This window comes from Erithacus rubecula (genome assembly GCF_903797595.1).
Source record: "Erithacus rubecula genome assembly, chromosome: 4".
Taxonomy (NCBI): domain Eukaryota; kingdom Metazoa; phylum Chordata; class Aves; order Passeriformes; family Muscicapidae; genus Erithacus; species Erithacus rubecula.
In genome coordinates, this window is record NC_136686.1 from 63,602,859 (window position 1) to 63,627,357 (window position 24,499).

General features: G+C 40.6%; 1 protein-coding gene across 19 annotated transcripts in view; it reads right to left on the minus strand.

The window, feature by feature from the left end:
• CELF2 (CUGBP Elav-like family member 2) overlaps positions 1 to 24,499 on the minus strand; it is a 536,651-nt gene that overhangs the window by 60,147 nt on the left and 452,005 nt on the right. For all 19 annotated transcript variants that reach the window (XM_079304437.1, XM_079304439.1, XM_079304441.1 and 16 more), the window contains 2 exons: positions 13,107 to 13,155; positions 4,469 to 4,603 (listed from right to left, as the gene is read on the minus strand). In XM_079304437.1, coding sequence (XP_079160563.1) covers positions 4,469 to 4,603; positions 13,107 to 13,155 — 184 coding nt within the window. The remainder of the gene's footprint in view (positions 1 to 4,468; positions 4,604 to 13,106; positions 13,156 to 24,499) is intronic.

A 24,499-nucleotide genomic window follows, 5' to 3' on the forward strand; every position in this document is an offset into this window, starting at 1 on the left:
TCTGAATGGATTTTCAAGCAATTAAATTGCCTCACCATGGTGTAACTTGCTATTCCCTTTCTAACCTGCTCTTAAGGCAAAGAAAGAATGAAAAAAACAATCCTTGTAATCAATGTCTGCAGAAATGTTCACTTGTCCCATGTGCCTGGTGATGTTTTGTTAAAAAATCATACAATTAGGAGCCTAGAAGATGTAGAAAAATGCATTTTGTGCTTTTTCACAATTTTCCTGGTATATCCAACTCTCCCTACATGTTATTAGCAGATTTTTTCGGTGCATACTATTAACCCAGTTGACTTCTTTCTGGTATCTGATATATAAATCTGCACTTAGCAATACAGCAGAATAATTTGCTATGTGGTGCTCCTGTGATAAGGATAAGAGGATTTTTTTTATCATCATTACGGATGGTAATAATTCCTAGAGTGATACAGAGATATTGATCCACTGATCTAAAATAAGCATTTTACAAAGGCAGAGGAGCATTGCTACCCTTATTTTAAGCAACAGAGATGATGAGCAACCAACTCACCTATGGTCAATACAGCACATCAGTGGCACAGCTTTAGAGCTACAAATCAAACTTGGGTATTTCTGGCTATTTTTGCACACTCCAGCACTCATTACCTGGTTTTCTGTGTTGGCTTCTGTGGTCACACAGCCATTACATAGAGCTGGGAGTCAGGAGGTCTGAAACTTTCCTTAAGCCGTTTACAATAAGTGATTTAAAATCTTAATCATCTGAGGCAGTTCACTTCTACTTTTTCATGATAATGAAGCTTAGCACATGATATCACAATCATGAATTTTTGTAAAGCATACTTAGCTCTTGAGAAAAAGTGCTGGATTAAACAACCCTGCAGGCTGAATCCTTCTCTCTGAATAATGAATATCGAGCAGGCAGTGGCAAGCTTCTTTAGATAGTCCCATGAACCCTGCTCAAGAGGCAGCCAGCCTCCATGGCTGTGGGGTCCCTGGTTTCTTTATCTCTACAGCCAACAGGGTTTGGGTTTTTTTAAAATATCTTTCACAGCTGGGAATTACTCGCTGCCAGCCAGCTAATTTCACAGGGACTATCCCAGAGCCTTTGGAAGGCAAAGCCTTTTGGTTGCTGTCTATTCTTGGAGCTGATCAAAATACAGCAAGTTACAATGGTTGTTTCTTAGATACAGGAGTGAGTAACAATGGGGGAAAACATGACTCAAGCTAAAAAAAAAAATAAATCTCAGTTTCTTTAAAATACACTGCTCCACCACTGGAGCTGTGTGTCACTACTTTAGCCTCATTTTAGAGCTGAGTTTCAAACAGCTGACAATAGGAATTTGGAATAGAATAGGTGATGGTCCATTATCAGTAGTGACAGCAATGGGTGTGACTTTATTAAAGTTCTGTCAACTCTTGGTTAGAAACTACAACAGAAACAATGAGTTCCATCTCTCTCCCTTTATCTCAGCACTTATATCACACTCATCACAAAGTGTTACATTTTCCCTTGATGCCACAGGATGGGATTTCTCCTTGCTACTGGAGCCCATATGATACAATACAACCCTAAATCCTGACTATGAGTCGACAGCAGACTGTTACCCTCCCAGTAGTAAAGTTGCTGATGTAGTGTAGACATGGGCTAAAATAAAAGTCAAATTAAACCTTTTTAGTCTTTACTAAGAAAAAAACCCCAAACCCAAACCCAGTTCAAACCAAAACTTTTCTATTGTACAGTAAAAATCTGGAGCTATTCATTGCAACTATCTGCTGGTAATGCAGACTATTTGCCTGAACCCTTCAAGAACGCTCAAAAGCTGGCATAAATACCAAGGAATATACTGTTCAAGCTTTTTTAATTTGAGATACCATGAGGTGTACTTGTTATGCAATTGAAGAGAGACACCAAACAGAGTTTACTGGAGCACATTTCCATCTCACTGCTGTGAGCACTGAACTGAGCTCCCAAAGGCTCTGGCATGGCAAGGTCAGTGTTTTCCTCAGAATGTGACTATTTTTCATTCACCCCTCTGTGTCTAGGAGGGAAGCACATCTGGTTGGGTGCTGAGAAAATAATGTTTGTGGCAAAGGGAATGAACATCTTGGAAATGGTAATATGAATTAAAACTCATTAAGGATTGGAACTTTTTTAACAGTGTAAATTCTCCCTCCTGAAGCAGTTTTTCACCTTGTGCTTTTTCAGTCAAGCTCCCTCCTCTGCAGATGTCCCTCAGCACTTTTCATTTCAACTGCAATACCAACCATTTTCCCAACACTTTGCCTTCTCTCATGGAGTGGTGGTTTTGTGAAGCTGATAAAAATCTGCCTGAAAACCTGGTTGGCGCAGCTGAACCCATTCTGAAGTGTGAACATGGGTGTGTAGAAAGCAATTCGAGTTTAACAAGGCATGAGGCATGAGGGCATGATAGAATATCAGTCGTGATTGTGACCGAAATGAACCCGAGCAGCACAGAGGATGCAGCTCTGCTGTGGTTACTGGAGTGTGACCTACCTGGGCTGAGAGCTTCAGCCTCCAGCAGGAGAGAACAGCACATTAACTCTACAGCTGTGCTGGCCAGCACACAACACTGCCCTGCACGATGCACTGGAGACGTGGCTTAGGAATCTCAGCTCCTGACTGTCGTGAGATTGCTGTTCACAGCAAAACTACCCCACCAACCTCACTTACTCTGCTGGATTTCATAATTAGCTTTTCTGTGCTCCTATTATACTGAGTCTGTTGAATTAAAAGCAACCATGCAGTGGGATTTTTATGGATCCCAGGAAAGATCCATTTCTTTGTTGGGTGGTGCTGACAAGTCAATTAAATCTTTTTTTGGGGCTCAAAACATCTGATGCGCAGATCTTGTTATTTCAGCAGTTAATTAGCTCCTTTCCCCACTTGTGTCTTCCATCATCCGTTCTTTGTGCTGCTTACACAATGAAATCAGTGAAAATCAGAAATACTTATTTTGCCTCAGTGTTGGGTCTAGAAAGATAATGGCAACACTCGACTCCATCAGTAAACATTCCTTATTGAACTGCAGGAACCAACTTCAGACCTCTGCCCTAATCTTCCCCAAGGTGAGCACCATGAGGCTGTCCTTGCATGAGGGGACTGCTGCATCCCAGCCCCAAAAATTTGGGGAACCACAAAGCATAAATGTAAGTGCATAATTTTCCCTATTTACTGTCAGAGTGGCTTTTCAAGAAGTCTTTATTGTTCAGAAGCAGTACAATATGTGCTTTCAAGCAGTGCTATGATACTTAGGAATACCTGCACTCCCTTTGCTGAAATCTATAGGTGTTTTATAGAAACTGGGCCACCCACAAAGCAAAATACCCCATGCACAAATTGCTTCACAAAATTATGTGGATCCTATTGCCTACTAGAAACAAGTACATCCAAAAGTAAAGAAAAAAAAATTTCTAAATCTATGCCCATGTCTATAAGCAAAGTGGCTGCTATATTACCTTTTTCTATGTCTTTTGAAAATGTAATAAAATGCATAAACTGTGTACTTTCTATGTATTTGTTTTTCCTATAGATGTGATGTTTTAAACAGCTCCACAATTAAAATTACTTTACTCCCTGTGCCATTCAATGACTGTGGAAGGTATAACAGCATAATCCTGCACTGAGAGATGGGACTATCCCAATTTCCTTTTCCACTCAGCAACCCCTGACACTGATGTTTGGAGAAGGTTTATGCTCTGAGAATAAATTCAGGTCCATATACCATGGAGTTATGTGCAGTCTGTGTCATCAATATACATTTATCTTTTCAATAGTTTTTTATAAGGCCTTTCCCTAAAAGGTACTTGTGCACTCAAAGGGATCACTGGCTATTGAAATCAGTGCAGCATTTCCTTTCCAAGTTCATGTTGGCCACTTGACCACTTTTGATGGAGATGCTTAACATCTCTGCCCTGGTTTAAAAACTCTTTTTACAAACTTTTATCCAGGCAAAGCTCTCAGGTCCAAGCTAATCTCTTTGTTTCTCAGTTACAGCAGACCTATGTTTTGCATATAGTTACAGAAAACACAGGAATGGAGGAGATAGTGATACAACGAGGGACAGGTCCCATCACCCTTCATGCCTTCAAGCAGTCATTTACAGTCCTGTCCTTCTTTCAATTTTTTTTTGGCCTTGTGCTACAAAGCAGAAATGGGGTCAGGGGAGCAACTTTGATTTTGTGAGAGCAGAAAACTGAGGGTGTTTTCTCAGGGTGCAAAGGAACCTCTCCAGCTGACAAACAGGGTGATAACACCAGTTAATATGTTGGCACCGAGACCTTTCTGACACTGGAAATAAAAGGTGATAATTTCAGTCACTGTGAAAAGTTCATGTGGATACCTTCATCACGTGGGACGTATACAGCATAACCTCTCACTGCAGACAGTAGCTCTGCCTACCTTGGCTGTGACATAAAGCTCCCAATTAGCACTTAAGGAAAGAGACTTTACAGGCTGCACACTCACCTCGGCTCAGCCCATCTGGTCCCCGGAGGATTCGGCATTCTTCTATCTGGCCGAACGGAGAAAACATCACCCTGATATCATTCTCATTACACTTCTTGGAAACCATTCCTATGAACAATTTTCTGTCTTCCACAGCTAGAAGATAAAAATAATGAATGAGCAAAGGCCATTTCATCTTTTTGCTGTGATCAATGCTTCATTACCACATCAAACCAAGCTCCAGTCATGTGAGCCTGGCTCTGTAACTGAAGACAAGTCCTAAGGCAAACACTTTATACTTACAACCTCCCTTCCCCCTCCCTCCCCCACCCCAAATAGCTCGTTTTCCTCTCTCTCCTTTTTCTAGTGGTGCTTGCTGTTTATATAACATATTAATTGGCTGTCTCAGTCACTCTGTATACACCTCCCCTTCATGGCTTCTAAAAGGAAAGTATCCTCTGCTAGAGACACTTTTAGAGATATCTTTGCATAGATTCTAATTCAGATAAATTCCCTCATCCCCCTCATGTGTGAAAGAAATCATGATGGGGTGAGGGTGAAGAAAGGATTGTGCATGTAATGATACAAGCTAATGAAAAATATTCCTGAGAAATGTTTTGAGAGCAGCTCCTATCTGAGCTTTCAATTTCAGCCAACTTAATGCACAGCACTGGAAGGGCAGGTGTGCAATGACTGCTCTGGAAAAAGAATGCATTAAATTTTTCTGCTGGTTTTTTTTTTCCAGTGCCACAGCCCTCTCCCCGTCAGGACAACACAAGACATATTTCAGCACATCACTTGAACACTCTTTTATGTGTAATAATGCTGAGTTTCCAAAAAAAAAACCAAAACATGAAAAATGTGTTTTACCTGATTATTGGTAGAATATTTCCTGCCTGCACTGACACCAACACCAGCACAAGCTGGTGGCAGCAGGATGCACACAGTCCTATTAATCAAACTCAAATTTAGTGGTCTAAAGCTGGGGACTCTTGTCAAAAATGAAAGAGGTCATCAAAACTTAATTCACTCTGGGAAAATTTAAAAATGCTAACGTACCCACCCATCTATATTAAACCAAAAATCTAAGTGCTTATTATACAGTACACACACCAGTGCTTTCTCCTTCTCTGGAAATGGCATGTAAATCCAATTCCCTGTTAATGAGCAGACTGTCAGGGTTTGTGGGGAAGCAAAGAGGGAAAGAATGCTTTACTCCAGAGAGCCTGCACTGCACTTACTTATTTCTATTATTGTGCAAATTATTTTTGTAATGAAGTATTTTCATTTCTGGGCTTACAAAAAAAAAAAAAATGAATCCTCCCTTGCTATCTAACTCTGTCTCGTGTATTAGTACAAGTTTGTCATATGGAAAAAATTGAAGCTGAGGAAGAAGGAACTGCACCCATTTTTTCTAGGATTTTATTTGTTATACTTCAACATTTTCAGTGCATTTAATAATTTCAAGAATAACAAGAAGAAGTTCATGTTTATTGATCACAAGAAGTGTTTGAAGTAATTTTCTCCTTAAATCGCTGACTTTAAAAAGCATTTGTAGCTTTTATACAAGCAGGCATCAAATCCATGCATTTTTCAGAACCCAAAACAGAGAGCAGCCCCTGCAATCCCAGCTTCTCACTCTACAAGCTAGCAAGAAAATTGGTGTGAATATAACACCCAGGGGAAGATGTTTTCTTCAGCAGAGATTCCTCAAGACTGAACATTTTCATTCACACTTTATATTGAGGTTCCACACTCAGGTGAACCCTCTAGAAAGGGTTAAGAAATGATGAATGCATGGGATGAGCCAGTTATATACAGATCAGGAGCTGAATATGCGTGATTGCAAATAAGACCTGCAAGCTGGGATATTTATATATACATAAATATAAATACATACATATATATATGTCTTATTATGAAACTTTGCATCTGATTCATAATATATAGCTGACCTTGATGCTGCTAATTATTATTTTAAGGGTGGGAAAGCCAAGTTGCCTTGCTCACAGCTACAGGAGGAGTGCAGGGAGCTACTTCTGCTGGTGGAAGGATGCCTGTAACCTGGCTGCAGACAATTCATATATTGCCTTGAGCAATCTTTTTGAGGAAGCTCTGGCCAGCCTGATCCCTCCACAGCAGCCACAGTGCAGGAAAGGTTTTGAGACAAGGCACCCAGCTGGGCTGCCAGGCCTGGATTTCTCCACACCACAGACTGAGCTGAGGCTGGGTGAAGCCTTGGTGCCAAGCACATTTCTAAGCATTGCCTTCTGCTCTGTGTTATGAACCTCTTATTCTGTGTCTCTGTGTCAGCTAGTACCAGCCAGCTTAAATTTGGGTTGATCTTAGGCTTGAAATACAGTGTGCAGGTGTAAGGGTGACTAGGTTCCAACCCTCTTTTAAAAATAGCTAATTTAGACAAATGGTCACCACAACATCCCAAGGGAGGTCCCTGGGTCCTGCTTTGGTGCCAGGACTAAGCCTCAAACCAAAGAGATTCACATGGAGTCTCAGAAGGAATGAGATGTGAACAGAAGGCTTTGTTTTAATTTTCCAAGGAGTAGCAGGCGACAAACTCCCCATCGGCCTCCTCTGGTTTTGCTAGTAAACCTATAAATATGCTATTTAGCTAACATGATTTGCAGGTTTGCAGCTTGAGGGTGATTTTATAGTAAATTAAACATCCAGCTCCTGTGTACTGTACATCTTCAAAATGCAGATTTCATGAAGAATGCTCAGAGTACAGTAAACATATTGATGTGATGACGTGCTCTGCATTCAGTGCCATTAGTCAGTGCTGATCAGTGTTGAAGCTTAAGAAAATTGTTATTCTTTTTCTGACTAGGGGCCCAGCATAAAAAACATTTAAAGTGACATTTGTCAAGATCAAAATGACATGTTTTCACTCCATTTGATAGAACATCTGATATCATTAGGCTGAAAGAGTTTTTAACAATATATCCTCACACAGAGAAAGGAATACTTTTCCACCTCGATAAGGCTGATTTTCAGGAGTTATTTCTGCATTTTTGGTCAGCCACTTCTTTCTTTCTAAAATGAGTTCTTACCAGCCACACAGGCAAGGTTTGAGAATCAGACAACAGAGTGCAAGAAGTGTGGGTCAAATGTATTTAGAGGTTAGCAAACTTCCCTCTGGATCTGCCAAGCCTGTGGATTTTCCTGTGTGTGTTGGGTTTCTCCCATGGACTATAAAATGAGCAGCCCAGCATTAAACACACATGACCCAGCAAAGCACTGAGGCTGGGACAGGTGCTGCTGTTTGGGGAAGGATGGCAGCCTAAACACATCTGGCCTGACTTCAGTTTCCTACAGGTTTGGTCTCAGCTCAACTGGCTGCTGGCCATTCCAAGAGACCAGCTCCTTCAAAAAGTGACAGATCTCACCTCTCCCAGCAAGGGGGGATAGCTTTTGTCATGGGAGTCTCTCCCCTGATACTGACAGTAGATTTATTTACATTGACTGAGTAGATTGACAGAAGCTGGTTCCTTCCAGCCAGCTCCCAGATCTTGGGCATCATGATAACATCCAGATGTCCTGAGCTCCAGCTGCAGGGACATCAGGAATAAGTGAGCTCTGAGGGACAGGACAAAGCTGTGAGTGCTTTGGGCAAAGAGACCAGGCAAAGAAAGAGGCTGGGGGGAGGATAATGTGTGCAAGGGCCAGTACTTGTGTGCAATCTCAAAAGCATTTCACTGCTGCATGCTAACTCTCTCCCCCATACCCTTGGGGTAGGTTTCAACAATTCAAAATCCAGAAAAATCAGAACTTTGTTAGCATGTGTTTGACATAATTGTTTCTGAACCTCGCTCATGGGCTTAGTTGAACTCTCTGACTATTGTACACGAGGTAGATACAGCAGTTTGGAAGCAGCAGGTAGGATGGGGTGGCTTAGTGCCCCTCCTTGATGGAGCAGAAGCAGCCAGAAGGTCATTGCAAACAAGGCCTCAAGCTCTATTTATAGGAAGGAAAGTGTGAAACTGCACACTTCCTTGATTAACACATGATGGGGTTCACCTTTAATCCATGCCAACACATCACTGTCTGCCAGGGCAGTTCAGTGACACATCCAGGCTAAGCCTGCTGGATTTGGGGTGGGGTTTGCCAGAATGCAGGAACACTGCAAGAAGAGGTACAGACACCTGTGTTAAAATGAGGTGAGTTACTCCTGTAACCCCATCAAGGTTAGCACTGCCATCACTGGCACACATGCCTGGGCCTCGTGTTTGAGCCCAGAACTCTGCCTTAGCCATCAAAGGTTATCTGAGATGAAGTCTGTCTCTGCTGGGAGGGAACTTCTCAAACTGAGCCTCCTGTCTTCTGACAGCACTACATCCAGCAAGCAGAATAACATCCTGAAGGATCTAATTTTTTAGCTTTACTCAATTTGCTTCAGTAATGAGCATTTCTTGCAGGCTGTATTAGATTGCTTGTGCTAACCCAGGAGGATAAAGGAGTAGAGATTGTTTTCTGAATTCTACCAAAGAATTAAACCCTGTAATAATCGTGGGAAATCTCTCTGAAGATTAAACGTAACTTTTCACTCTTCTAAACCCCCAAAATTCTGAAAAATAAAAATTATAACTCTTTTTTTGTACATTTCTGAGGAGTCTAGTCAGATAGAGTTAATTTTCTCCCCAGAAGATGAACTTCTCTTTTGAGCAAATAGATAAATAATTAATTATGTATAAATGGTGTGGAGGCTTTGTTTTTGTTTTGTTTTGGTTTTTTACTCCCATATAGAAGGAAAAGGGTGAAATTAGACTTTTCATCCCTAGCTGTAAGCCTGTGAAAACCCCTTGCATACAATCTGTCAAAGTAACACCTGAATCCAGAGCTGCCTGCATTAATTATCAACTTTTCTATGTGTTAGTGCTAACATATGGCATCTAATTACTACCTCCAAATCGGCAAAGTTGTGCCACTTGGAATTTCATAATTATTTTTTAAATTTTCCACTAGCAAAATCAATAAAAATAAATTATAAGATTACTCAGCTACCCTCCTCTCTACTTTACTTTTTTTTTTTTTTTAAATAGAGAATTTTGTTATTTTCCCTGAAGCAGTGGTGCTTTGATCCATTTAAGAGCATAGTCTGCAGGATATGTGCCTGAAAGCATTGACTGTGTTCAAATCCAGATCCAAGACATTTAAGCATTTGCAAATTGTAGGATGTTAATGGCCACAGACAACTTAGAGTCAAGCAGGTGTTTGTAAATTTTTCAGCATTAGACTGAAGGAACCTCCTTTGTTTGAAAAACAGAATAAATCCTTAAGAGAATAAATACTGTGCCTGATGAATCTAGCATTGGTGGAACCTTCAAAGGTCTGCCAAAACCCATGCTTTTTGGCAGAAAATCCTTAACCAAAACTTTCTAGACAGGTTAAAACAACCTGCAAAAAGGTGATCAGACACACTACAAAATTCATCATCTGCAAATCTTCAAGAGATGTTAAACATTAAGAAGCTTTTCAGAATCACTCTGGGTAGTTAAATTAATAAAACTGAGGGCAAGTGTTGCCCCATCAGCTCTAGGTGCCAAAAGCTTGGTGGAAGAGGTCAAGATTTGCTTCACTTGCATGAGCAGAGGAATAACTTAGACACATTGCAGGCAAGGAAGGAGGCACAGGCTGCCCAAAGAGCTGTGGATGCCCCAGCCCTGGAAGTGTTCATGGCCAGGTTGGATGGGGAGCACCTGGTCCAGGTGTGCTGGAGGTGTCCATTCCATACCCATCTCCCAGTTTCCATGAGGTGAGCCTGGCCTCTGGTGTCAAGGGACAGATTCCTCAGGTGATGCAGACATTTAAGGGCAGGAACAGTGATGGAAAAGGAGAAGCATTTCATCCTGGTAGTCTCTGGCTTGGATGCTCATTCAGAGCCTTTTTACAAGGGACTCAATATGGGGAGAGGGCATTTAATCACACAGCAAATACTGTTCTTTGAAAACCTCTGTAAGTTGAATGAGGGGACCTCTCCTTCCTCCCTATGGAACTTAAACAGGTCCATCAATCCTTTACAAACATGTGTAGGCTCAGAAGAATTGTAGAGTGTTCAGCTTGTCCTACACATCTTTCCACAAGAAATTTTTGACCAAGAAAATGTCTTTAACCTCTTTGCAAATGGAGAAACACCACTTTACCCATAAAATCCACCAGGATCCTCCCATGACTCAGAAATCAAAGAGATTTGAGTATTCAAAAGCTCAACCACCAATGGATCATGAAAACCAAGATGCCTTGGCATGTCTTTTTTCTTTTCCCCTTTGAACTTACCAATCTGGTTGAAGAGGTACAGTTTACAATTTGCTGTTGGCATGGATAACATACCTCCTCAAATGGATAGCCTGGAGCATGTGGGAAATATGTGCCAAACAAACCTCCACAACCCCCACACTGCTGTTTTTTCTCTTTCTTGATCTCAAAACTGCTTGCAAACTGCCACCCACTCCCTGAACCCCCTGCCTACACCCTGCCTTTCTGAGGGGCTGTACCATTATTACCATCATTGTGGCATTAGTTTACCTTCTGTTTCTCCAGTCGATTAAAAAAAAAAAAGTTCACCACCCCTTGATCATGCCTATCAAAAGTTCCCACACCCTTCAGGAGTCTAAATTTAAAAAGGTGTTTAATTTGACAGTTGGAACCCCTGAACTGACAATTTGTTTTTTCCCCAAAAATACAAAGAAAGGCAAGGAAAAAAAAAAAAAAAAGCAAAAAAACCCAATCCCTTGTGATTTTTATGCTTGGAATAGATGCCAGAAAATAAGTGAGTATTCCCACAGTGCAGACAGGAGTTTCATGCAGATAACCCCAGACTAACAGCAGCAGCCAGGAGCCAACCTACCCTGCTTTCCAAGCAGGCACTACTTGCAGAGAGAGACAGAATTTGCACAATTCCCCACAGTGTTTTTCCAATATGTTCAATCTCCTTTAGAAAGAAACACTTCAGGCAATGAACAAGTAACTCACTGGGAGTCAATTTTGGCCCATTGCCTCTTATTTTTCTAATTTGCCAAGGAAATTGAGGTGAAATTTGTCTCTGAAAGAAGAGCCCATAGAGACCATACTTAGTTCAGAGGGTTCAGGCCAGCGTTCCTAAGGGATAATTGTGCCCACTGCTAGCACTAAATACTGGGGACTGGAGCTTGGATTCCAACAGCAACATTCTCCTTGACCACAGTGGGGCCTGAAAAGTTCAGTCCTGCCCATCCAGGTGCCTTGGCCTCTATTCTGAGCATTCAAAGACAGCAAGAAATCACTGCTAAAAATATTTGGGAACAGGTTCTTCACCCAGAGGTTGGCTGGGCACTGGAACAGGCTCCCCAGAGCAGTGGTCACAGCACCAGAGTGACAGAGGTCACAGAGCATTTTGACGATGCCCTTCAGCACATAGTGGGATTTTTGGGATTGTCCTGTGCAGGGCCAGGAATTAGACTTTGAGAATCCTCATGGATGGATATCCATCCTCTCCAGCCCAGAATATTCAACGATTCTATGATTCCAACACACCCCTCCCAATCAAATGTGTGAGGGCTCACATTTCCTGTACTCATGGCCACTTTTGTTTGGAAAGTTGTCATAATGGAAAACCTAACACAATGTGAAGTTTTAATTTCCTTCCAAACTTCATAATCCTTGGAGAAGCCTGAAAAAGGGATGCACTACAATTAGCAAAAAAAGAAGCCTTAAAAAAGCCTTGCAGAGAGATTTAGAGCCCAATCATAATTTACATTTGCAGGTATGTAGATCTCTAAGTGCACGGCTTCTGCCCTGATTACTAATTAATGAGGTGCAAAGATGCCTGTTGGAGGAACCAGCTCTGATTATGTGGGCCTTAAGGGAAAATGAAGCTCTTGCAATCTAAGAAGGCAGATGATATCTTTAACATATATTTTAGAAAATTACAGGAACAAATCAAGGGGCAAAATATCCACGTATATATTTTTAAAGAATCGCACGCCGCCAAGTTGCACTACCACTAGATTATCTTATTTCCCTGAATACATAAACCTGGCATGTTTAATAGATTTGGTTTGCCATCTATTTTGCATGTCATATACATCCACTTAGGCAGTACCCTAGTATTCCAAATGGATATTACTGTCTTTATAGCACTCATTTTTCAATCGTTTTGAGGAATAAGTATACAGAGAGCTCCAAAGTGGGCTTCCCAGCTCATAATGAAGCATATGATTAAAACCTAAATTTGGCTCAGATTCAGAATGGCATCATTCTGTAAAAAGGTAGCTTTGGCAAATGTTTAAGGCAAATTGTGTACTTATACAGTTTGTTAACACAGGTATGCCTTTTTGTTTTTATTATTTTAATTTTCAGCATTAACATTTTATTTCCATCTTATCAACCTCAGGTGCTCCCACATTACCTCACTGTTAGGAGAACCCAAGGGAAGGATGTATGCAGTGAGGTACATCATGACATAGAGCAGGTACAAGGAAGATCCTTTCTGAGGACATTTCCTTCCTTCTTTAAATCAGATGATAAAAGGGAGTTCAGAGCAGCTCAACACCTTCCCAACATGTCAGACATAGGGAAACTGCCTGTTATTTTCACCACAAAAGGAGTTGTGCTTACATTAGTTTAGCAAAAGACACAATTAAATAAAAAGAAATTGAACACATACCATTTGACTTTTCACTATCTGCAGGTTTCATCTGAATAGGATGATGCATCTAAAAACAAAAATGAAAGAGAGTAAGGCAGGTTGGATCGTCATAAAAATCAAGAGTGATGTTTTTAATGAAGGGCTAAAAAGAGACACGATTTAATATTAACCATGTTGAAATTATATAAGTTCAAAATAATACTGTATTATAGGCTTATAAAGAATCAAATGGTAAAGGAGTATTTCATAATGAGGAAGTTAAAAAAAAAGATCATTGGGCCCATAGGACTCATATAAATCTTTAATTTGCTGTATCTAGTTTCAGAAGACCTCTAAAGTTACAGCCCTCATTAGTTTATGGCATGCTTGGTTTCTATTTTACCAACTCTTTTTTCCTTGAGCTCAACCACTGCCAAAACCAAGATGTAATTTTCAAGTAATTTAAGTAAGCATTTCAAATGTACTCAGAGGAGTTGAGTTTGACAAACGAACTTTGCTTGTAATTAAAAAATTGTGCTGATTCTTTCAGGACTGAAGAAGATCTTGATTCCTAAAATAGCTTCCTATAATAGTTTAGTATCTCATATTTTTGTTTGAGAATACATTGCACATTCATCCATAAAGCTTCCACAACATGTAACAATTCTGGCATCCATAAAAACTCAAAATCCTTTTTCCTTTTCAACCTTTTCTCCATTCATGTCCCGATTACTGCAAGGGAAACCAATCCCTGTGTGCAGAGTTCTGTGCTGAACATCCCACCTTGGCACACCTGGTGTGGTGTGTTCTCAGCTTTCTCTGCTAAATGATACTTCTCCCACACTAAACTGTGGATAGTTCCAATAAAATTTCTACAAATTTTGTTTTTGTTCTTTCTGGATAATAACCCCACAGCAGTTGAGCTCCCTCACGACCAGAGTTTTCTACAGGACATTGGTGATAGCCAGCCCTGTGGCCACAGTGGTGTGTTCAGGGAAATTTTATTACAGCTTCTCAAAAGCCTCCAGAACTGACCTCACATTGAGATTTAATGGCAGATGTTTAAGCTTGCAAAAAAAAAAAAAAAAAAAAAAAAAAAAAAAAAGCTTCAATTTTAATATTTTTCTTGGGCTCTGCATAGTTACTGGGATTTGACTGTACAAACCTTCCAGCAGCACCTCTGCCTTTTCTCTCCTCAGCAATTCCTCACCAATTCACATGAAGAGTGAAATAATGGATGCTCTTTCTACTTTTGTATCATTTTTCAGTGCAGCGCAGCTGCGTATTGCCTGAAAATGTCAGAGGCAATTCCATTTTTTTAATAAAAGATTGTTATGACAAACTCTGGGAAACAAAAACAGCTGAGCAGGAGAGAACATCCATGCCCTCATATCAAATATGCTTTCAAAGCTGTACAGAAACCCACATCTGCATTGCTTTTAGTGAAGTAACTTAACCACCAGGGAAAAAGTTGCTGGGTTCTTTAGAAAATATAAAATATTGCTGTGAATGTTTCTGTTAGATTTACTCCAAGTCCAGAACACTCCCTGGCCCTGCAAATCAATGCATTCCCTGTGCTGCTTGCACAACTCCCCACTGTGTCCTAGGGTAAGACAAATCCACAAGGTAGATGTAGTTGTTGGGATGAATACATTTTCTTCAGTTCTAACAATACTGCTCTCTCTGAATCATCTGTTTCCTAAATGGACTTTAATAGCCCAGCACTTGTCTGCCACCACTCTTATTAGATCAGTTTTACAGAAAAAAGGGAATTTCTATCGTTCTCTGTCTGCTTTAGTGCTTAAGATTTTTCCTGACATCAACAGTACACTGGGCACTGCAGGAAACTTAAAATTCATGGGAATGTGAGGCACCATGTCCACTGAGGAAGCAAAAACAGAAGGAAGAAAAAAGGTGTAACTTGCTCCACAAGGTTGTTGCAGGTTACTGATGTCTCTGGGGAGCAATGGAGTGGTGAGAAAATAGAGGAAAGAAAGGCAAGCATTGAAAATTCAGGAATATGCAGAATATAAGAAAAACCCAGCCCAATTTCAGACCTTTTGTAGGCAGAGAATCAATCTATTGCTCTTTACAGATGCATTTATATGCCCCTAAGAGGAGGATATTTTGAATAAAGGCTGTTCTAACAATGTCAAAAACCTCTCACTTTTCAAACTGCCCAAACCAGAGAAGCCAGAATTACACCAAATTCACGTGAAGAAGTTATTTTTGCAGCCCATGGTCACAACACAAAGATCAGTGTTACCTGACAAACACTGCACATCCAAAGTCATCCTCTTCAGTCACACATCATTACCCCAGGTTCATTAACTCAGTAATCTGGTACATTCCCAAACCAAGAGGCAAGATTGATGCTTCAAATGTGCTTTGACTTGATTTCAAAAGTTCCTGCTAAAAAATCATGGTCCAAATCTCTTCACCATCAAGCTGAATTTGGGAGTAATTCCACTGGGCTTAAAATTATATTGGTGCAAAACTAATAAAAGATCCAGCTCAGGCCTGGAGAGTTTAAACTGCAGAATACCCCCAGGAAATGGATGTGATACACAAACCTGGCTTCAGAGATGAGGAAAGTGGAAAAATACCTTACTGACAGTTTCCTAACATGAGAGGGCTCATGTTGAAGCTTGTTTAACCCTGACCATCACCAATTGATACGTTAACAACCTTTAACACTAGATTCAATAAAACATGCCATTTATAACCTGAAATGGGTTTTACAGAGTCACTGGTTCGCATCTCATTATTAAACTCATTGCTGACCTCTAGAGACAACTGCCGTGACAATACATATTATAAGCTCTCTACCCATAAAATATTTAAAGGTAGGTGTAAAAAAGAAAGGAAAAGAAAAGAATGACTCTCAAAGAAGTGTGCAGTGAATAAGAAAATTAAAGGGGTAGAGACAAAAGCTAAATAGGTACTCTCCTACAATGAGCAAAAGAGAAAATAATCTGTACGTTTTGTATCTTTCTTGTATAACTGCAGGCTATAAAACAATAAAATAGCTGTGCTTTTCCAGGCCCTCCAAAAGATTATAGATGATATAAAACTGTTTCAAATTAGATGCCACTCACTAGAATCATGCCATCTACCGAAATGAAGGATTTCTCATCTTATCAGAAAGCTGTTATTGTAGCTATACATCACTTATGGATCTCAAGGTAAGTGATTTCTCAGTATGTCATGTTGTCACATAGAACAACAGGAAACATTTTCTTCTTTTCTTGGAGAAAGCTTTCCTTATGAAAATACAGTATTTATGAATGCACACTTACAATTAATAAAGAGGGCAAGAATGAGAAAAATAACCTCAGCAAGTAATTTATTAAGTTGAACATCACCCTGCGCTCAGCACACACAGTAAAAGAGAACAACACAGCTCTCAGGCAAGCTCTTTCTGAGTATGGGCAGCTTCCCCTGGCAAGCACTGTGTCAAATCCAGTCTGGAGTATGGGCTGAGAGGAGCAACCTCTCCTTATCAGTATTACAGAGTTCTGCTGAACACACTCGTGCAGCCAGCAGGGCATGACCTGCCTCTCCTGCAGGTGCTCTCCATCCATCGGGCTCACAACACACCAAACACACCATCCCATTGCTTTACAGCTGGCAGCAGGAAAATGCCTGTTGCCCAAGGTTGCCAGTGCCTTGTGGCAGTGCTGGCAGCAAAGTGGGAGCTTCACTGCTGCTTGTGCCACCCAAAGCCTGGGGCCAAGCACATCGCTGCCTCTCCTTGGGTGCATCCCAAGCAGTGGTGCTGAGGCAGTCCATGGGAATCAAAAAGGCAAAGAAACACTTATCAAACATGCAGCCCTGAAATTCCCCCTGAAATTAATGAGAATCTGGCTGCTGGCAATGTCCAGGGCAGCAGCAGGACCACGCCATGGCCTAGAATTACAATTGAATAGTTACACTTCCGCCCCCTCCTTTTCCTGAGTACATCTTGCTGTATGTAAGCATAATGTTATTAGAGAAAAAAAAATAACCACAGCAAAGCAACCCAATGCATCTCAAAGGCATGCAACCTCTCCAGCTTTGGAACCTCAAAGTCATCTTTTCTACAATAATAACAGTACCTATTTACATTCTTGTCAAAGCCATGTGACATCTGCATGGGAGAAAACAAGCCTGCTAAGAGTCTATTTCTGGCAAAAATATTGCAAGGAAATTAGATTAACCTGAGTGGAATTCTATCTGGGAATTTGGAGTCTGTCGTGGTGATTAAGTCATCATTTCTGTCAGATTACTCTAATCGGCTGTCAAATACCATTCCACAACCCCATCTGTAACTTGGCATCCTCGTTATTCACTCCATGTTACCTTCTGTATACAAAACAAACACCAAACAAGGAGGTGTGTGCAGTCTAGCATTTAGCAGAGTCATTAGCTGTGATTACTATTGTGTGGTTGCACATTGCACAAGGTGATCAGCTCGTGGTTTGTTTTGTTTAGTCAGGGGATGCTTCAAATCAGGTGTAATCTTAAGCCTGAGGTATTGGGGTGGATGGGTAAGAATTGTCTCCAGGCATGGCCAGCATGGGATTGGCACACTCCAAGTCATCACTGCATCAACAGCAACTGCTTAAATCACATTTCAGAGTTGTCAATATATTGGCTGGAAAGGCTTTTGGACACCTGCTTTACATCAATTTTCTGGTCATGCAGATATTCTGGGTAGACTAAAGTGTTCCTGCAAGCAGCAATTTCTGTGAGTGAAGCAAGGTTTGCAGGAGGAGGCAGTTGGCACTCAAAATGGTCTGTATTGGCTGCTTTAAGATGTTAAACATGAGTATGTTAGTCTTACACAGGACTTAGGTGATTAAAAGCAGAAGATGCCTTTCAGTGAAGATGAAGGAGCTGAGGGGCTCATTTTGCTGCAGCTGAGTTGAGTCTGTGAAATCTGGATACCCTCAGCACCTCTGAAACTTTGGTCATTTAGACTGAAAAATCTTTTTTTTTTTTTATTTTTTTTTTTTTTATTTTTTTTATTTTTTTATTTTTTTTTTTTTATGATCCACTGCAGAAGCACCTTCATACATGATTATTTTAGGAGCTTTTATTGTCTGTTCTTGTCACTATGGATGCACATGCCTTGCTCCTGTCATTCCTTGTGCCTTGAGGAAGGAAAACCATTTGGCAAAAAAGACTCTGAATGCACATCAGACCTGCCCTTCACCCAGCTCAGAATGACAGTCAAAGACCACATTCTGAAAGTCCTCTTAAGTTAAGCAGAATGTGACTTTTCACCATCTGAGCTGAGGGATTGTACATGGGAATGCTCTCCATGACTCCTCACTCCTTTCCACTTGTGTCATCATCTTTCTATAATCCTTTAAAGCCACCAGCAGACTTCTAGAGCTCTTAGCCCTTTCCAGACCTGTCCTCTTCCTCCTTTCCTTGTTATCTGCCTTGCCTATAAGTTTCTAGTGATGACCCAACTCAGTTTGTCACCCTCACAGTCCACATCAGAGAGAAACACCACACAAAATGGAGCTAAACCTCCCCCCAAGCAAAGGGAAAATTTGAAGAACTCTGGTTACTTGGGTAACAACCAAACCAAACAAAAAAGCAATAGGATTAAATGATGACAGGTTGCATGTATCTTGTCATTTCTAGCACTTTGGGACCTACTTCTTGCTAGCATTAATCACTGCTGAAGCCAAAGGGGACTTCTTTCATAATTTTTACATCTCAGAACTATAAAATGTCAAGATAGAATGTGGAAGAGAGAAGAGACATTAGATCTTAATTAAACCCTAATATTCTTTTTGGGTGAAGGATTAGAAATTCTGAGACTTTTAGAATCAGTAGGAAAACCAAAGAGGAAGGAAATATTAAAAGGAGCAGCAGAGACAGTCTGAGGGCTCAGAAGAAAAGCACCTAAAGAGCTACCAGCATGAAAACCAGTGAGGAAAAAATTATGATCTTTGCCTAACTCTGGTCTGGAAATTAATTCAAAGCTTTCTCCAAGCTCCTGATCCAATTAGCGAGTGCAGTTTAATTAGACCAGTAGTCAAAGGACAAAACAAGACCAACCAGGTTTCTGAGAACCTCTACTGAGTCTGGAAGTCAGGAGGGAATGTATTGACCTACCCAAAGATTGGAGGAAGAAGAGAAAATACTCCATAAGCACCAGAGAATTAAATGATTTTCAGTGTCCTTACAGACCATTGTTTTTCTGGACTATTATGTACAAATACCTTATACCCCCTGCCCCTAATTTCAGCTTTTAGCTCCCCAGTTTTTCCACAGAATCTTTCAGAAGAGCTGAAACAACATTAATTTCTCACATCATTTCATTGCCAGCTGCTTTTGCTTTTTTAAACCCTTGTGACTCACAAGCAATATGAGTTTCCCAGAAGTGAAAGAGGTGTGTTTTCCTATCGAAAAGAACTGTTTAGAATGACTCCTCTAGGGTCAAACTAACTTGAATTACGCAGTCAATATCTGGCTGGCGCTTCGGGAACTTCACTGGGAACTGGGGATAATCTCCAAGGCCAAATGAATACTAGTGAATAAAAGAGGCAAAGGACTGTTTTCTGGATCTTAAAATAAACGGTGTGGCACTTGCACTTACACAGTTATACTCCTCCTTCCACTCGAAACAGGATATCCTTGTCTGCACTGTCCAGTGGGAACAGTGTTATTCCCCCAAAATATGCCCCCACACCAGGCAGAGAAATGCTGACCAACACCATGCTCCTGCTGGCTTCACCAGCACAGGCACAGCTTTGGATTCCCAGCACTGGTTGAAGTAATTCACCTTCATTTATTCATGGATAAAAGGAGAAAAAATGTGCATTTATCACTTAGACTCTCACAAATAAATGTAAAGCAGTTGCTGTAACTGCCTAAGCAATGGCATAGCTAGAAGATTGTTTGCTGTCATCCTTTCAATAAATCCCAATTTAAGGGATTTAAGCTGTGTTAGGCATTCATACAATTTTAGTAGTATAAGAATATGATCTGTTACTTGGCCTCCTAGATTACTGTCAGACATATATACATGCTTTTTTTGGAGGGAGAGAGAGGGAGAGGGAGGGAGGGAAGGAGGAAGAGAGAGAAGCAAGAGAAAATGAATATTGCTGGTGGGTGCCAAATATAGTTCATGCAGTAATGCATAACATCATTATTTTCTATTTAGAGCACAGAAACAAGCCTATAGCTTGCTTAAAACAAGTTGTTTTACCGGAGAACACTAAAACCACTGAAATTCAATGGCTTTTGGAAGCTTTCCAACTCAGTCATTTGCAATCCACTACACTCTGTGGTTTAAATTCAAGTTAAATTAAACATTAGTGAGGGAGATTAAAAACAATGCTGTGCTTTTAAATAATAATAAAATAACAATAACATTATTTTTACTATTATTATTAATAATAATTCTTCATCTAGCCACCCCCACATTCTGCTGGTCCTCCAACACATTTACCAATTAGGCTGTAGCACTCAGTCTCTTTTAAATGTACTCTCATATAGAAATTAAAAAGTTGGATATCTTAGAAGTGATACACCACTTCCTACTGTACAAATAGTTACTGTTGCTCTTTTAGCAGTTCTCCTCCATTTATTTAATTCCTTGATTTCTTACCTCCCAGACTAATGGCAACAACTTCAGGACACAAGCAAGCCAAACAAAGTGGGGATAAAGAAGGGGAGGTATGGTCAAAAATTGTCTCTTCAAAATCACATGGAGAGCAAAGTTATTAACTATCTTTTCTTCAAACAAATGAGCCTTTACAGAACCTATTCAATCCCAAAAATAGACATTAAGTGGGATTCTATAACTTGTTGGGAATAATGCCTTGGGGATATTTTGCATCATCCATGCTTAAAAAGCAAAGCCATTAGACACTGGAGCAAAACGTCAGATATTATTTTAACAGCGAGAGTTATCCATCTAATCGGCAGCAGCAATAACTTCTGTTGACATTTTGCCAATTGGAGTTTGCATGACAATGGGGTGAGGACGGGAGACAACTGAAGCCTCTCTGTGACAGTGATTGACTGGGTTTTTAGCACCCATTCAAGGTGATGGCAAGGGGCAAAAAACTGCCCAGGTTTGTGAGCTGAAATTGGAGCACAGTGAGGCTTGCCCAGTGCCAGGGAGGGAAGCACAGCACGGCCTGGAATGAGGATCCACAGGGAGCTGAGCTGTCTGCACTGCACCACAGCCCGAGCTCCTCACGCTCCAATTGATTCCTCTCCTAACACCAGAGCTACTCACTGCTGCTGGCTCTTTGCAGCAGAAAGGAAGAAGATGGGAAAAAGGCACAGAGGCTCCATGTGATGCGTCTGGAGTTATTCCACAACTGAAGCCAAGCCTATCAAGGCAAAATCTTGTAATTTTATCATCAAGTGTAGATAAGACATTATTTAGCAGGTGTACTCCACACAGGCAGAGTTATTTTTACAATATTACTCCCTAGATATCCTATTTGAGAGGTGACATAAGAACCTGAAGCAGTGATCCAGGGCTGCTGGAGGAACCAAATGCCAGCCAAGCTGTTGTGGCTTTGGGATGTCAGCTAATAACTAATGCAGCCTTGCTGTGCATTGGGTGGATTTACCCAGCATGACCTAAGATGCCAGGACTCAATTCCCAGCATGACACAAGCCTTCCAGTCAGTATCCCACTGGACATGACTCAAGTGTTCTGAAGATGTACTTTCTTCCATCTCCACAGTTGGGTGTTTGTTTCCAGAAGTCAACAGGAGATTGAGACTTTAAAGGGAGTATTTTCCCTTCAAATCTAAGGACACCTCCTCTTCCCGTATTAGTGTTTGGAAAACAGAGCCAGGGCAAAGCCAAAACATGCTACCTATGAAGTCATCTTCTATGAAAAGTCTCCCCATGGGACTGACAGAGAGGTCCCTCCAACATCTCAAAAGGGGAAGGCAGCACAGCAGAGACCTTTTCTTTCTTGAGGGTCTGCAAAGGCAGATTTCACATTTCTCCCAGAAAAAAAAATTTCACACTCTTCCCAGGTTCCCCACTTAGGGAGCAGCACTCCTGAGGGCATATTCGGGGAATTCCACCCTTCTCAGAATCTGTGAAAGCTTGTGAAGTCCCCATTTTAAAACAAACTTTCCTGCTGCCAAATGAAAATATTCAAGTAGCTCAGTCTGTGGTCACCATTTTAAGGTGTTAATGCTCAAGACTGGTCCACAGGAAACCCCTCCCTTTCTACATAAATCCCTCTGATTCCACATCAACTTCTAGGATGGTTTTTAGAAATTTGTAATGAAAACCAAGCAATCCTCTACCCTTTCCTTCTTCTTCCCCAAAAACCCAGTCCCAATCAAAAACAAAATAACTTTTCTTTCAGGTTACCAATGACTGTGAAGAAATTTAGTTTAAATCATAGGTTTTTAAAAACATGCAATGGCTTTTGTAATGCAAAACACAAGTTTGGTTCTGAGAGAGGTCACAGTGACCAGGATATATAAAATGCTTGTTTTGCAGGAGCTGTATTTTAAGACTTACGCTGTTCTGTGCTTGCTTGTTCTCCTCTGTGAACTATGCTCTGGGAAAACACCATGTGATTATTCTCATCAATATCCTCTACCTTTGCCAAGCTGGAATTCAGGAGATAACCCTTTAAAAGGAATGACTAGTGACAGCAACATTTCAGAAAGGCAAGCAAGCATAGTCAGGGAAACTCTCTTTCACAGCGTTATCGCATCTACACTTATCTTCTTAATTTTTTTTGCTTTCATTCTAAGAGAGAAACCAGCCTCAGCCACTCCCCCAGTTTCACATCACAGATTTTTCTGTTCATTTGCTAAGTGGATCTTCTGCCTGACTCTTTCTGCAGCATGGAAGGTCACCTTGATTCAACGACGCTCTTGGGCTCCTCTTCTGACAGAAAGTAGAGTCTATTATTTTGTACTACACTCAAATTCTAGGCTATGGGATTTTTTTTTTAAATGTAAAGCTTTTTTAAAGTTCTGTTGGAAAGCTCTCCTATTTGCATTACAATGTACCAGCAAGAACATCTTATAGCTAAAAAGTGTGATTGAGGTAAGTCTAAAATAAGCCCCAAAAGCATCAAAATTATAAAATCCATTGAAATTCTACCTTTTAAATTAGAGCAAAGGGTAAAATATATAGAAAAAGTTGGCCCTGATAATGTGGGGCTGCTGCCATTTTCACTTTTCACATAGCAAAGGTACAGAGAAGTTTTGAGTCCAGAATACATGTCTTGATTCACAATTCCCTTCTCCCCAGAAGATAGACAGGCAGTCAAATTCCTCCCTGTTACCAAAAACAGACCAATCCAGATTTCTTCAAAGGTCAGACGTGAGCCCCAAACTACTTGTCCACATGCATGCCTCTAAATATTGCAGGGAATAGCCAAAGCATTCAGGTAGAAAAGAGGTTTTGAATGAAGATGTCAAAAATCCAACTCTCCTGACTGAGATCAGCTGGGGTAAGCAGTACAGTTTTATTGTTGAACCAGCACAGCCATAATATTTTATGCCAAATGAGGATATGGCTCATAAATTCTATTTAAGCTCTCCATGAGCTGAAGTTACAGGAATTTTCCACGACTATCCAGTATCAGAATCCAAACTCAGTGTTATGCCAATAGTCTGCACTGGCAAAATAATCTGGCTGTGGAGAGAGAATGAAAAAGCTCAATATTCCTTCCCTCTATGAGGACAGAACAACACTGCCACAGCTCTCCAGCCACAAGCACACACAAACACACACTGCCCACATGAAAACATGAATGTCTAGTTGTGTATACATGCAGTTACAAACACCAGTAAAGGTCACATTGAGCAGCCATGTTATTTTTAACCACCCTTTGTATGAACTCATTCTCTTTAATTTTTTAGCATCTCTGTAGCTAACGTACTTTGGGATAAGGAAAGTGGTTTGTATTCAAACTAAACAAGCATTATATATTTATAATGCTGATCTTCAGGAATTCCAATGCATTTGATAATAATAATGCATATTTCTGTCAATAGGTGTTTCAAAAAGTGGAACAAACAAAAAATAAATGGGCAGCATTAGCAGAAACATATATTTTTTAAGAATGAGTCAGTTCCAGCTGGCTGTGGTATTTGGACCAAGCTGTGATTAAGATTTCATTAGTAAAAGGGACATTGCTAGGAAGAGTAAAGCCAAAATCAACCTGCCTCCACCCATCTGCAAAGCTCCAAACCAGCATCTGATCCCGAGCATGAACCTTAATGCCTGTGTCCAGAGACTGGGCCCCTGATTCTATTGAAATAAAGAAAAAATACACTTCATTTAGTGACTGTAAGCATCAGTGTGTGAGAACTTGTCTTCTTTTACTTATTCTTTACTGTTACTGTACTCAGCTAGAAATCTTCTCTGTCTATGCCCTGTGAGTAACATCTTTATGTGCAACTTGTCTAAAGGTCAAGGAAATCTCT